At 40.4% G+C, this 14,888-nt stretch overlaps 1 protein-coding gene across 1 annotated transcript in view; it reads right to left on the bottom strand.

The window, feature by feature from the left end:
• LOC126456814 (dehydrogenase/reductase SDR family member 11-like) overlaps positions 1-14,888 on the bottom strand; it is a 125,207-nt gene that overhangs the window by 87,900 nt on the left and 22,419 nt on the right. Inside the window, exons 2-3 of the mRNA XM_050092607.1 lie at positions 3,134-3,400; positions 600-762 (exon numbers count right to left, since the gene is read on the bottom strand). Of these exons, the coding sequence (XP_049948564.1) occupies positions 600-762; positions 3,134-3,271 (301 nt within the window). The 5' untranslated portion in view covers positions 3,272-3,400. The remainder of the gene's footprint in view (positions 1-599; positions 763-3,133; positions 3,401-14,888) is intronic.

Raw genomic sequence — 14,888 nt, forward strand, 5'->3', positions numbered from 1 at the left:
TCAGAAGATAATGCCACAGCGGATCATGGAGCAGGAACCACCGGCCACCTTCCACAAGGATACAAGGAATTCACACATTTTAGAAGAAGAAATGCTCAAGAAAATTTGTGGACAGGTATGCAAAAATGGAGAACAAAAATTACATTTGATGTAACGTCCTGAGTTACAGGAAAATGTAAATACATTGTACAGCTGGTTAATAATAATAATCTGTACACATTGTGTCAAAGCATGCACGTCAATCCGAAGTTTCCACTTCCGTATAAATGGAGATCGTCAGCACACATGTGGTGTTTATAGCGGGACAGAACTGTCGACACGTTATTGTGATGCGTACGGCCAGAGGATAATCAGACTTAATACAAAACCTTGGGCATACTACAAGGACTTGTCTTCATTGCGGCTTTATAGGACCAGACCATATTTGACAACAAGTACAAACTGTTGTAAGCAAAATGTCGAAGTCACCTACTTAGACGGCTGTGCTGATATATTAAAATGTGGTAGGCACCTGTTGTAGCTCACAGAAACTATTTTTGCACAAAAAATTGATTACTTTTTAGTAAATTATAACTAATCACGCCAAACATTTATCTTACCTGTCAGGTCAGCTGATGGGAAGACGCCGGCGTTGTTAATGAGGACGTCAACTCCCCCCAGGTTTTCTTTGATCCATTTGAAAGCTGACAGGATGCTTTCTTCACTGCTCACGTCGCCAGCGAGCGCATGTAGTTTACCAGGAGTATCCTTCAGTGCTAGTGCCTAAGGGAGAATACAGATCGGAAAGGTTTAATACGAAAAAAATTACTAGCAGCAACTGTGACGACTTCACACGAACATAATTCCGATATCATGGAGAATAAATAACCTGATGGTAACATCAACTTTCTGTGGATTGACAGTGAAACGTTTAATAACCTGTTTAGCGTTACTTCACCCTCACGTTGAAAAAGAAGACAAAAATATGCGAAAATTTATTCTCTTCTAGTTGGTTCCTTAATGACAGGACATTAAAATACCGTAACGTGGGAACACATACCCCACATCGTCCGTGGAAGAACCGGAGAAATTCGATTTCTTTTATTTCGTTCCACACCACTTGTCTCTCACTGTATGCGTAAAATATTTATTTTGTTCATAGCTTCTTGATGCGCAATATATGGCTGGGAAAGATGTGGTACCTCTACCGTTCTGGTACTTGTCAGTGCTAGTTTGCTTTTATACTTTATCGTAGTTTTCATAATAGTGGAAACTCACGATCCAGTGAGATTAATCGTAATAAAAAAATTTGCACTTAACATATGCAGCGAAATGTCAATACAATCAATGTCCGCCATATTATCAAGCTTTCTGTCAATCAAGGTTTCTCTCAAACACCTCAGAGACGACCTATGCTTGACAAACACCGTACACGGTCAAAAGATGGCAAACATAGTTACGTTTGACGAAATACTTCATCGTATACAGGGGCCTCAACGCTTGTAGGGAGGCAGGAGCGGCAGTTTCAAATGTGGCGCCGGCCCCTTGGGCCAGAGCTGTTATGAGCTGCCCAACACACCTTCCCACGCATGCGTCGTTTCAGCCCTCTCTGGTGCCAGCAGCCATAATCGAGGGTATATAAGCGGAAAATCGCGTCGTCTCGGCGCAGGCAATCATCGTGGGCCGCACCACCCCCTTCTTCCGCCTCCTGGATTTCTATCTCACCATCTACAGCCGCCCCATTGCCCTCACTCCCACCCTCAAGTACCTTGGCATCACCCTCGACCTTTCCTCGACCCCCATCTCCTCACAGTCCAAGCCAAGGCATGTAACCATCTCCATCTCCTCAAACTCCTCTCCGGTCGAATGTGTCGATTTCACCCTTCCACTATCCGCCCCAACCTGTTTTATGCCCACCCCGCTTGGATCTCCGCCCCCCCCCCTCCCCAACTACAACAAATTCTTGAGAGCCACACACTCCACCTCACTTATCACATCTCCTATATGTCTCCCATAAACTGGGTCCTCCCCATCCTTTGGTTTCCCCCATCCTCTCCCACCCCAGCCCGCTGCCGCACTTGTACCACAGTGTCCTGCATGGTCTCCATCTTCGCACACTCCATACCCTCACCCAAGGCGGCTTCTGCTAACTCCTCCTCCCAGATAATGTCCTTGCGCCTTCCATCTACCCCTCCTACCAGATCTAATCCCTTCATCCCCTCTCCTCAGGGCTTCCTCTCCCTCCCTCTCCCACCTTCTCTTCTTCCTCCTTTACCCCTGCCACCCAACTTCTTTCTCTTTTCCAACACCCCTTGGGCTTCCGGCTCCTTTTCTACCCTCCCCTGCCCCCTCCTCCCCCTTTCTGGTTTCCACCTACTGTCTCTCTCCCCCCCCATTTGTTCCCCCCCTACCCTTCACCCTGTGGTAGGTCCCCCCCTGGGTGCAGTGATTTTTAATGTATTTGTTGTGGTGTCAGTGTTTCTCAGGTGCTGTGTGCACTGCTTCATCTCATCACCACCAACAGTGTCGCCATTCTTAGTCTTTTGTTTTCCCACTGTGGTGCTTCTTTGTTTTCGCTTCAATCTACAGTGACCATTCTCTGCAAATGTCTGTGGCTCTTATCTAAGTTTTTTAATATACCTTTTTATACTCATCTGTTTCTGTTATCGTTTATTCACCACTTTTTACCATTCTCTGTTATGCATTCTTTCCTCATGTGCTTATGTTTTTTTGTACCACTCTTGGTTGAAGAGCAGCGTATTGCGCCACTGCCAGCCCACCCCGAGAGTAGCGAACAGGCAGCAGCAGTGAAAAAAGCGACGAAGACGACAAGTCAGTGACACTGAGAAGAAAAAGCGAAAAGAGAAGAAACAAACACTGCAGCTGTAGGAGCAGCAGTACAAGCTGCTTAACCTACGTCATACCAAGGCAAAAAGCCTTATAGAGTCACGCTGGAGCCCCAGCAGTCAATAGCTTTTCTCCCGATGACGACGGCAGAGATAGCTATCGAAAAGTCGGTAATTTTACTCGAATTGAGACGGCTTGAAAACCAAAAATATTTTATTCAGTTTCTGCAGTGGTCTTAGCACAAGGCGACATGGGAAAGTCCCTTCGTACAGTAGACCGTCAAGAAGTGCAGCAACAGCCACGTTACCTTGACGTTGTCAGCCCTCCTAGCCAGTCCGACGACAGTGAGTCCATGCTTGAGCAGCGCCTGCACGATGGCGACACCGATGCCCGCACTGGCGCCAGTAACCAGCGCGACTCGTCCCTTGTACTTCTCGATGCCCATGGTCCGCAACAGCAGTACTTGTGACAGTACTGTGGATGCCCGGTGTTTTTATGGCCTGCCTCACTGTCTCCCGGATCCCAAGATAACTTATCGCTCTTAATCGATAAGATATCAAGTTCCGGGTATCTCCTGCAACAAACGAGTTTAATTACACGTTACGTGTTGTTGAAAAGTGTCTAGAAAATGTGTCTTTGCTAGAACCACTGGTAGTGTGGAGCTCCGTTTCAATTCTACTGATAAATTTAATTTCATGACTAAACTTTTCAGAGTTTTTCTTTTCAGTGGTGTTAGCTAAATAAGTTGATAAGTTGCAGGCACGATGGTAGTTTTATCTACTTTAAGGTATAAGTGGTTGCAGATGACAAACTGTGGAACAAAACGGTCACTATAGAAACACAACACATCAGAAAAACCACACCATGTGGTAAAACGGTATGAATTCGTAATTTATGTGTTTTTTCAGATATTGGTAATTACGATTTAAAAACTAATAGCTACATGTATACAAATAGCAACGAACACTCTTTATCTTTAACAGATCAAAAATAAAAGCCCACTGAAGATGCTGCAACTGCAGTAAAACATGTTTGGGTTAAGAAACAAAATTGTGTTTTGCTAAAGGCGGCCCTTATCGAAAAACATACGTACTGTTAAAGCAAACACGGAAGAGCTTCAACCCCAAGATGATTATATGTTTATATTTGAGAAAAGGTATGTGGTAATAGTTATCGATCGAAAGCAAACTGAATCGCAGCAAAGCCAACAAGTTGTTCTTTCCCTGTGTAAATAGTTAAACAATAAGATTCAAAAGATCCTGGATTTGAGTGATTCGAGTGCTCTATAAAAACACAAAGTTAAAATCGGAAATTTATTGTGAGTTTTATTGTGTAGTAAATTCATTTGTTTTTCGGTTCCTGCTGCTGAGCAATGTTTCCTCGTTATGCTTGGGGCAGATGAGCATGATTAAGGAACAAATAGCAACATACTCACTTGATAATAAACCACTGGCTGTTTGCATATTTAAAACTGGCTGCGAGCGTTTTCAATTTTGCTCTGGAGCAGAGCTGTTGAGAGTAAAGATCTATTTTAGGCTAAAAACTGTTTAGTAGCTTGATAAAATGTTATTTCGTTGACGATAGAATACTGCAACCATGTACTACAAAAGAGAAACATACTTATATGGAACTATTTGACAAGACGTGCTTAAACACAATAATGTGTTTTTTGGTAATCGTAGAACTATTATTGTCTGCTCTTTACAAATGTAATGAAAAATATTCAGTCTATCAAAAGCAATCGTAACGTAAGGTCGAAGGCCTCACTCGTAGCTTTTCCCGGTGTTGTCATCGAATGTTAACCGATTGGTGAGGTGAAGTTAAAATTTATGCGACTCGAACAAGAAACGCAAACTTACGATGAATAAAATTACGTTTACAGTGTTCGACAATGCAAAAATCAATATCTAAAAACACAATTTGTAAATAAGAATAACAAAAATAACACAAATTGTTAAACTCAAAGTAATCGTAAAAAATGTACATCTAAAATAAAAATGAATAACTATAGCCTCATATCACAAAAAAGAAAACAATCAAAGTTCCCCGTCAAGCAATGAAAGGCTTACTCTTGGTCAAAATAATTACCTTTCAAGGAACGAAAGAGTTACGTCAAAATGTCATTAGCTTCGTTTATTGCGTAAAAAAGTCTTGCCACAGTCTGACATAGTTTTGACGCATTGAGGCTATATAGCATAAGTATCTATGGAGGTAAAAATAAGGGGCGATGACTGTACATGGTTTGAAGCTGGTGTCGCCATGATACATGCCCCAAAACGTTAGCAGACTATTGTTTACATAGAGATTGTTTACGACTGCTTTTTGTTTGTAATGTGCACATGATAGTTCTTTTAAACACTAAATATTGCTGTGTTCACACAAATAACATAGTGTCATTGAGGCATTTTCAAATGTTATTTTTGGTCTTAAATGCGTATTTGATCCTGTAATACGACATATTTGCCATTGTAAATGTAACTTTAATTTTTAGTTATACATTGCAAATAACTAAGAATAGAAGCAAGTGATTTGAGAAGGCTGCTTTCGTAATCCATTTAAATCCTCTTTTACTGTATATGCGTTGATAGCTAATGACATTATAACTACGAAAACAATGTTTGTTTGCTTACAGGTACTATAATCTGTTCATCATAAGAATAAACCTGATGTAAACGTTACGCCATGTATTCTTCCGTGTTGCTTGAATCTCATTGGATTTCGTTTCACGTGGAGCCGAAGCCAAGCTGTGACCAGTACAGTCATGTACGATCATAGGGATACGTTTTATGCTGTGTTACACGCACATAGACTGACCGATAATGCGGGACAAAAGTTTTACCGGCGCATTAAACCTGTAATGATGTGAGCAGTTGGTTCAGATGTAAAAAGAGACAAGCAAAGAAACAATATAGCTTCGAATGTCATTTAATTTTTAAAGAGACCGAAATAATATTCGGAGAAGCTTCAGCACTACCGCGTGCTTCTTAGGTGACCAGACGGAAAGCATGAAATGCATTCGTTCTCACCTGACATAGTATTCTAATTACAAACAAGAGCAATGAAAATTTCTAACTTAAACACAGGGTAATTTTTCTGAGCGAGTTGTGTGTAACAGTCAGGTCTGGTTATATCTTAGGTCCTTCCTTATACATTTTAGTTCTGGAAGTGTCACCTGGTACGTTGATAACGAGTCGATCAACAACAGAATCCTCAAAGTCAACCAGGCGCCGCATTTTCTCTTCTTCTTTTGTGACGAGCCGTTCTACATCCAGCCAGCGTTCGACAGTGACAAGTGAAAAAGCTGCGTGCGTTATTTCCAGTAGGTCTGGCAGTATAACAGTCTTGTTACTTCTCTGGCCAAATCCCGCGGCTTGGCTCCAGATCAGTTCTGTTGGGCTCATACACTTGTGGTGCAGTAACAACTGTAAAAATGCACCATTTGTATGATGTGCTCGATGCTGTGAAAATGGTTGTTTTTAATGTTTCTACGATACGTATCTACCTCTGTGGTATAAAACGATGGACATAGTCCACATAAAGAGATCTTGGTTTTTCATTTTTGCCTTAAAAATTAAATTGTTATGTTTTCTTAATTTAAGCAACTTTTATGAACAGTCTTTCATACAACATCGATAATTAAGAATTTGTATTTGAAATGAATACAGGTATTTCGAGTCAAATATGTAATTAGAAAAAAGAAGACGTGCATTATTCATAAAAATTATGATGAGTTTTATAATTACGAGATGTAGGTGTTTCAAATTAAACGAAAAAAAAGAATGGTACTGGCAAAATGTGATCCATCGAATCGGTAATTGTATTTGGTTGACATTCCGCTACACTTCCGACTGCACTACTCTTCCAAAATGGGTTTATAAGTCAACTGTATTATATATAGTCGCTGCGAAAACTTCAAAGCCGATTGTCCCCGTAAAATTATGAAAAACATTAAGACCAGCCTGTTTCTCGGCACGATATTCCACACACGTGTTTCACTACGGAACGGAAAGCAGCCTCAGCCATTTTCATTCTGCACGTGAACAGCGCGGCAATCAGAGCACAACGGTGCAGAGGTTGTGACTGTACACAATTTTTGAAATAAAAACTACGTAGCTAAACCTTGATTAACAAAAATGTTGATGACTGCCAATACATTTGAATATCTTAAAGGTTCATTTAACGCAACTTAGTAATAATAAACCTAATACATAAGTAGGACCTACTTCCAAGGGAGTAGGAACACCAGTGTACGTGTGGTACGGCTTCTGACCACTCACCGCATTTGTGTTTGTTTACTTCAGGTTATTCTTATGATGAATGGATTTATAATTGTTAGCCGTTACATTTACAACTTTCAGTTCACATGTCCAGCATGCTTATGCTCAAGTTTGCAAAAAACTTACCTAGGCTCTTTTTGTTAGCCCATAAATTCGTACAGCGAGGAAAGAAGTAAGCACAGCATGCCATATGACGTGTGAATGTCAGGAAAGTGAAAGATCATTGAAATGTCAAAGAAACAGAACAATATGGAGGTATATCTCCACGCAGAAATGAGTCCTTGTTATATCTGGCTATCACTGAGTCAGTGTCATGGTAGTTTACGACTCTTCTCGCTTCGAAATGTGACCTGCAGATTGGTTGGTTAATAATAGCGAAAGAGATAAATTCATTTCTGAAGGCGTGTTCGAGCAATTAGCAATTCAATGCCTTTCACAAGTTATTATGGTATCGTTCATTCATCTTTCATACAGGAGATGAAATTTGGTATGATGTGTTTCTCAAATACTGTCATGTACATGGGTGTGCATAGTAAGAAATATGAAAGGTACACAGGAATAAGAATCAAGGTCCATAAAAATTTAAAATTTAGTTTATAATGTTATCTTATAGAGGAACAGAACTACTATAATGCGGCAAGGTTTGTTTTTTGGTAAGAGCGATCAAGGTGCTCAAAAATCTGTGCTAAAGTTTTGATGTACTCAAGAAGAATGACCAGGGACCACTCGGTGTTAAGCAGAACGATCAAGATCTTTTTTCTACTTAGAACTTTTTCTTCTCATATTCTGTCACCTCCTAATGCTGCAGCTTCGTGTTACTGGATTTCCAACAATACTTGCCAGCCACTCACAGATTGTAAACGAAGTTCAAATTGTTACGTTGTTTAGTAACAAAGTAAAGACCAATACAAAATTTCGCCATATTGTTTGTCCACATTAGACTAGAAAACTAATTTTTCTCCATTACGTTGAGCAGGAACACTCATGTGTTACTGTTACAAAGATTGTGCATAAAGTTAATGCTCAAATGAAATGAGGGCATCAGAAACGTCGGAGAATGAAGATGAACATTCCTGTTCTGTGCTGAATACAAGGAATAGGAGAAGGGGGGGGGGGGGGTATTACTGAGTCTTCAAAAAAATTACGGGCCATGATCACGTTATATGTGACGAACGTTAAGTGCTTACTATGGCAATGTTTTCTGAATGTACAATTATAAAAAGAGATAGATTAACGAAGGAATGCAATCAATAGCTTCGTATGATACTCAAAACTCATCTGACTGGTCTTATCAGTGTAAATCCTGTGACGCGAGGAAGACCAAAGTAAAGTGCAGATGAAGAGGCATGTCATGATTTTTCCTGTATCTGTAAGGTGCCTACTAATAGAGGTGGACAAATACGTGATGTTCAGATGTGTCAACCAGCATTCATGACATTGCATTGCATCACCAACAGACGTCTTATTACTCTTAGAATGGTATTGGCTACTACAGGAAAATCACATGTGGAGACCAGATGAAAACATAACAGTAGGCCAAACACACTTAATGGAGAAACCATATCTAGAGCGCATCAACATACACAGCGACTGAGAGGCTGCAAATGTCATTATAGCACTCATGACAGCAAGCGGTTTTATTTACCAGAAGAACTTAATGTTCAAGTGTTTCACCTGGTGTATTCAAAGAAAATTCCTCCAAATCCTATGTCATACGAATAATATCGACTGATTTTTCGCGACGAACTACAACAGAAGTTTCGTGTAATTCAGAAGTGACAAATGTTCAGTGTGTGACAAGTTTACAACAGACTGTTCTAACTTGATTTATAGATTAACAACTAGAAAGACGCAACTGATATACAACCTTTGAATAAGCAGAAGCAACATCTAAAGTCTTGAAATGAACTACATAAGAGGATAGCAGAAAGTTTTTACGAATTTAAACGCTTAAGTCCATAAAATCTGTGATGAAGAAAGCAATCTGTTTGGATTACCAGGAGAATCTTTCGCTTCCTAATATTTCAACCAAAGAAGCTGATTGTTGCAGACGGGTATCATTTTATTCATTCAACAGTCATTTGCTTTTTTTTTGGTAAATCTGCGAAAAGGATTATCAGAACGAGTAGTACACCCTCAAAACGACCCAATCTATCATTTTGGTCATATAACTTTCATGACTTGCAACAGCCAGAACACCTGAATGCGATGTTTTGAGGCAACTGAGACGGTGGAAGTTGGCTTCAAGTTTTTGACGGCCTCATAAACCCCCTTGTTTTTACCTCCATGCATACATCTTACGAAATATTATGAAATTCGCGTCACCTCTGGCATTGGTCATAGAGCAATGTCGGCCAGAGATTACGTAACGACACAGAGAAACCGTAGGCACAGAAAATGAATCCTTGCTAATATAGACATGACCCGCTTGTCACTAAAGAGTAATATAAAATTAAGTACGGCCATTGTGAAATCGCACTCATTCGTAGATTCTGGAGGAATACAGTCGTCTTAATAAAATGGTATCTGTATTACTCACAGTAATAAAAGTGATTATTTGTTGATAGTCTGTAAAAACGCAGTGATTACGTGATTAAATGAGAAAGCGAGTACCGCTTTCGTATTACATACCTCGCATTTCAGAGAGTATGAATAATTATAAGAAGACACGGCCATTAATTTGAACTGAAAATAAATTCAGAAATAATATCATGTTATCGAATTACATCCTATTTGTCATAGCAATTACATGAGCGTGACGAACAAAAAATCCGGTGCGTTATCCATTTATTACAAAAAATTAATTTTTGTGGTAATATTTGACAGAGTTAAATTTCTGATTAGCCGTGTGCCAACAGATATGGCAATCGAATGTAAAATCAGTTCTTTCGCAAGTGAGTATATGAAGATTTGGGTGGTTGGGTTGTTTTGGAGAAGGAGACCAGACAGCGAGGTCATCGATCTCATCGGATTAGGGAAGGACGGGGAAGGAAGTCGGCCGTGCCCTTTGAAAGGAACCATCCCGGCATTTGCCCGGATCGAGTTAGGGAAATCACGGAAAACCTAAATCAGGATGGTCGGGCGCGGCATTGAACCGTCGTCCTTCCGATATAAAGATTTGACTATACAATGCAGTTACCTATTTTTTTTTTTTTTTTCATCAGTCTACTGACTGGTTTGATGCGGCCCGCCACGAATTCCTTTCCTGTGCTAACCTCTTCATCTCAGAGTAGCACTTTCAACCTACGTCCTCAATTATTTGCTTGACGTATTCCAATCTCTGTCTTCCTCTACAGTTTTTGCCCTCTACAGCTCCCTCTAGTACCATGGGAGTCATTCCCTCATGTCTTAGCAGATGTCCTATCATCCTATCCCTTCTCTTTATCAGTGTTTTCCACATATTCCTTTCCTCTCCGATTCTGCGTAGAACCTCCTCATTCCTTACCTTATCAGTCCACCTAATTTTCAACATTCGTCTATAGCACCACATCTCAAATGCTTCGATTCTCTTCTGTTCCGCTTTTCCCACAGTCCATGTTTCACTACCATACAATGCTGTACTCCAGACGTACATCCTCAGAAATTTCTTCCTCAAATTAAGGCCGGTATTTGATATTAGTAGACTTCTCTTGGCCAGAAATGCCTTTTTTGCCATAGCGAGTCTGCTTTTGATGTCCTCCTTGCTCCGTCCGTCATTGGTTATTTTACTGCCTAGGTAGCAGAATTCCTTCATTGACTTCGTGACCATCAATCCTGATGTTAAGTTTCTTGCTGTTCTCATTTCTACTACTTCTCATTACCTTCGTCTTTCTCCGATTTACTCTCAAAGCATACTGTGTACTCATTAGACTGTTCATTCCGTTCAGCAGATCATTTAATTCTTCTTCACTTTCACTCAGGATAGCAATGTCATCAGCGAATCGCATCATTGATATCCTTTCACCTTGTATTTTAATTCCACTCCTGAACCTTTCTTTTATTTCCATCATTGCTTCCTCGATGTACAGATTGAAGAGTAGGGGCGAAAGGCTACAGCCTTGTCTTACCCCCTTCTTAATACGAGCACTTCGTTCTTGATCGTCCACTCTTATTATTCCCTCTTGGTTGTTGTACATATTTTATATGACCCGTCTCTCCCTATAGCTTACCCCTACTTTTTTCAGAATCTCGAACAGCTTGCACCATTTTATATTGTCGAACGTTTTTTCCAGGTCGACAAATCCTATGAAAGTGTCTTGATTTTTCTTTAGCCTTGCTTCCATTATTAGCCGTAACTTCAGAATTGCCTCTCTCGTCCCTTTACTTTTCCTAAAGCCAAACTGATCGTCACCTAGCGCATTCTCAACTTTCTTTTCCATTCTTCTGTATATTATTCTAGTAAGCAGCTTCAATGCATGAGCTGTTAAGCTGATTCTGCGATAATTCTCGCACCTTTCAGCTCTTGGCGCCTTCGGAATTGTGTGGATGATGCTTTTCCGAAAGTCAGATGGTATATCGCCAGACTCATATATTCTACACACCAACGTGAATAGTCGTTTTGTTGCCACTTCCCCTAATGATTTTAGAAATTCTGATGGAATGTTATCTATCCCTTCTGCCTTATTTGACCGTAAGTCCTCCAAAGCTCTTTTACATTCCGATTCTAATACTGGATCCCCCATCTCTTCTAAATCGACTCCTGTTTCTTCTTCTCACACATCAGACAAATCTTCACCCTCATAGAGGCTTTCAATGTATCCTTTCCACCTATCTGCTCTCTCCTCTGCTCGTGGTCGTGCGGTAGCGTTCTCGCTTCCCACCCCAGGGTTCCCGGGTTCGATTCCCGGCGGGGTCAGGGATTTTCTCTGCCTCGTGATGACTGGTTGTTGTGTGATGTCCTTAGGTTAGTTAGGTTTAAGTAGTTCTAAGTTCTAGGGGACTGATGACCATAGATGTTAACTCCCATTGTGCTCAGAGCCGTTTGAACCATTTTTTTGCTCTCTCCTCTGCATTTAACAGTTGAATTACCGTTGCACTCTTAATGTTACCACCGTTGCTTTTAATGTCACCAAAGGTTGTTTTGACTTTCCTGTATGCTGAGTCTGTCCTTCCGACAATCATATCTTTTTCGATGTCTTCACATTTTTCCTGCAGCCATTTCGTCTTAGCTTCCCTGCACTTCCTATTTATTTCATTCCTCAGCGACTTGTATTTCTGTATTCCTGATTTTCCCGGAACATGTTTGTACTTCCTCCTTTCATCAATCAACTGAAGTATTTCTTCTGTTACCCATGGTTTCTTCGCAGCTACCTTCTTTGTACCTATGTTTTCCTTCCCAACTTCCGTGATGGCCCTTTTTAGAGATGTCCATTCCTCTTCAACTGTACTGCCTACTGCGCTATTCCTTACTGCTGTATCTATAGCGTTAGAGAACTTTAAACGTATCTCGTCATTCCTTAGTACTTCCGTATCCCACTTCTTTGCGTATTGATTCTTCCTGACTAATGTCTTGAACTTCAGCCTACTCTTCATCACTACTAATTGTGATCAGAGTCTATATCTGCTCCTGGGTACGCCTTACAATCCAGTATCTGATTTCGGAATCTCTGTCTGACCATGATGTAATCTAATTGAAATCTTCCCGTATCTCCCGGCCTTTTCCAAGTATACCTCCTCCTCTTGTGATTCTTGAACAGAGTATTCGCTATTACTAGCTGAAACTTGTTACAGAACTCAATTAGTCTTTCTCCTCTTTCATTCCTTGTCCCAAGCCCATATTCTCCTGTGACCTTTTCTTCTACTCCTTCCCCTACAACTGCATTCCAGTCGCCCATGACTATTAGATTTTCGTCCCCCTTTACATACTGCGTTACCCTTTCAATATCCTCATACACTTTCTCTATCTGTTCATCTTCAGCTTGCGACGTCGGCATGTACATCTGAACTATCGTTGTCGGTGTTGGTCTGCTGTCGATTCTGATTAGAACCACCTGGTCACTGAACTGTTCACAGTAACACACCCTCTGCCCTACCTTCCTATTCATAACGAATCCTACACCTGTTATACCATTTTCTGCTGCTGTTGATATTACCCGATACTCATCTGACCAGAAATCCTTGTCTTCCTTCCACTTCACTTCACTGACCACTACTATATCTAGATTGAGCCTTTGCATTTCCCTTTTCAGATTTTCTAGTTCCCCTACCACGTTCAAGCTTCTGACATTCCACGCCCCGACTCGTAGAACGTTATCCTTTCGTTGATTATTCAATCTTTTTCTCATGGTAACCTCCCCCTTGGCAGTCCCCTCCCGGAGATCCGAATGGGGGAGTATTCCGGAATCTTTTGCCAATAGAGAGATCATGACACTTCTTCAAATACAAGCCACATGTCCTGTGGATACACGTTACGTGTCTTTAATGCAGTGGTTTTCATTGCCTTCTGCATCCTTATGTCGTTGATCATTGCTGATTCTTCCGCCTTTAGGGGCAATTTCCCACCCCTAGGACAAGAGAGTGCCCTGAACCTCTATCCGCTCCTCCGCCCTCTTTGACAAGGCTGTTGGCAGAATGAGACTGACTTCTTATGCCGGAAGTCTTCGGCCGCCAATGCTGATTATTTATCAAAATTTAGGCAGTTGCGGGGATCACTAGTAGTGATAATGAATTTTTTCTTGTAAAAAAGTAATTGTTATATTATTTAACTAATTTTGTACTCTCTACATGAAATCTGTGGTGTAAATAAGTTCTTTTTTCTTTCAATATACCTTTTCAAAGTTAACACTGGTTTCCTCAACCTATTCAATCATTTTTAGCTGAGTCGTCATTGTGTCCTACTCTCTCAGGCGCAATGGCCACCCGGGTATTTCTCAGATTACTGATTATTTAGGTGCTATCCTTTGGTCCAACGAGAATGAAAAATAAATCAGGAAGCTAGGAGTATAGTTAGATTGTACAAGCGATGATTCTGAAGTTTCTACATCGATTGCAACTTCGGTAAAAAAAAATTGCCAAACCTTAGGTTGGCCTTTATGATCGCTCTTCGACTGCTAGAACTGTCTTTTGTGCATGGGCGGGGAGTGATAGTAACCGTTGTAATCGCCGGGTACAGTTACAGATAGATGCATTTTTTTACAGTCTTGGTATAAACTTTTTCTATAACTCCATGAACTCCAGAACCAGCCAGTATTTAGATAAAGTCAATATCTCACCCTCCTGTGGTTTCAATGGAGAAGTACCTGCAGCATCAAAACCAGTGAAATTAATTATCCATGTTTCGGCAGGAAGATCGTTTTCGGCGTTAAAGAGAAACAAAACATTTCGAAATATACAGTTGCGAAGCAGACTTTCGCACATTATTTTGTCATCCACTGGAATCGATTGCTAAAGTTCGTAAAACAGTGTCATTCCACGACTCTGTGACTGAAGTTTCCGACCAGAACAGAAGGATCGCGGAACTAATCTGAAATATAAATATAATTGTGAGTAGAGAAACTTATAATATCATCCTTATTCGTGTTGATAACATAAATGATATCGCTCAGTGTTAACGAGATTGGGCTTTGTACTTTAACAGATGTCATACGACATTATTCAGTCTAATGTTAACACGTGACACGACGCAATAACGGATAACCGTAAACAATAACATAATAATAAAAGTCAAAATAATAATAATAACAATACAGTTATTAATATTTGGATAATAGTAAACAATAGTAACAATGACAATAATAGCAATTACAACAATACTGTTCTTTCAAAAACATTTAAAAAGCGATTACAGTTACGAATTACTCACTAACC

The sequence above is a fragment of the Schistocerca serialis genome, chromosome 2, assembly GCF_023864345.2.
Source record: "Schistocerca serialis cubense isolate TAMUIC-IGC-003099 chromosome 2, iqSchSeri2.2, whole genome shotgun sequence".
Taxonomy (NCBI): domain Eukaryota; kingdom Metazoa; phylum Arthropoda; class Insecta; order Orthoptera; family Acrididae; genus Schistocerca; species Schistocerca serialis.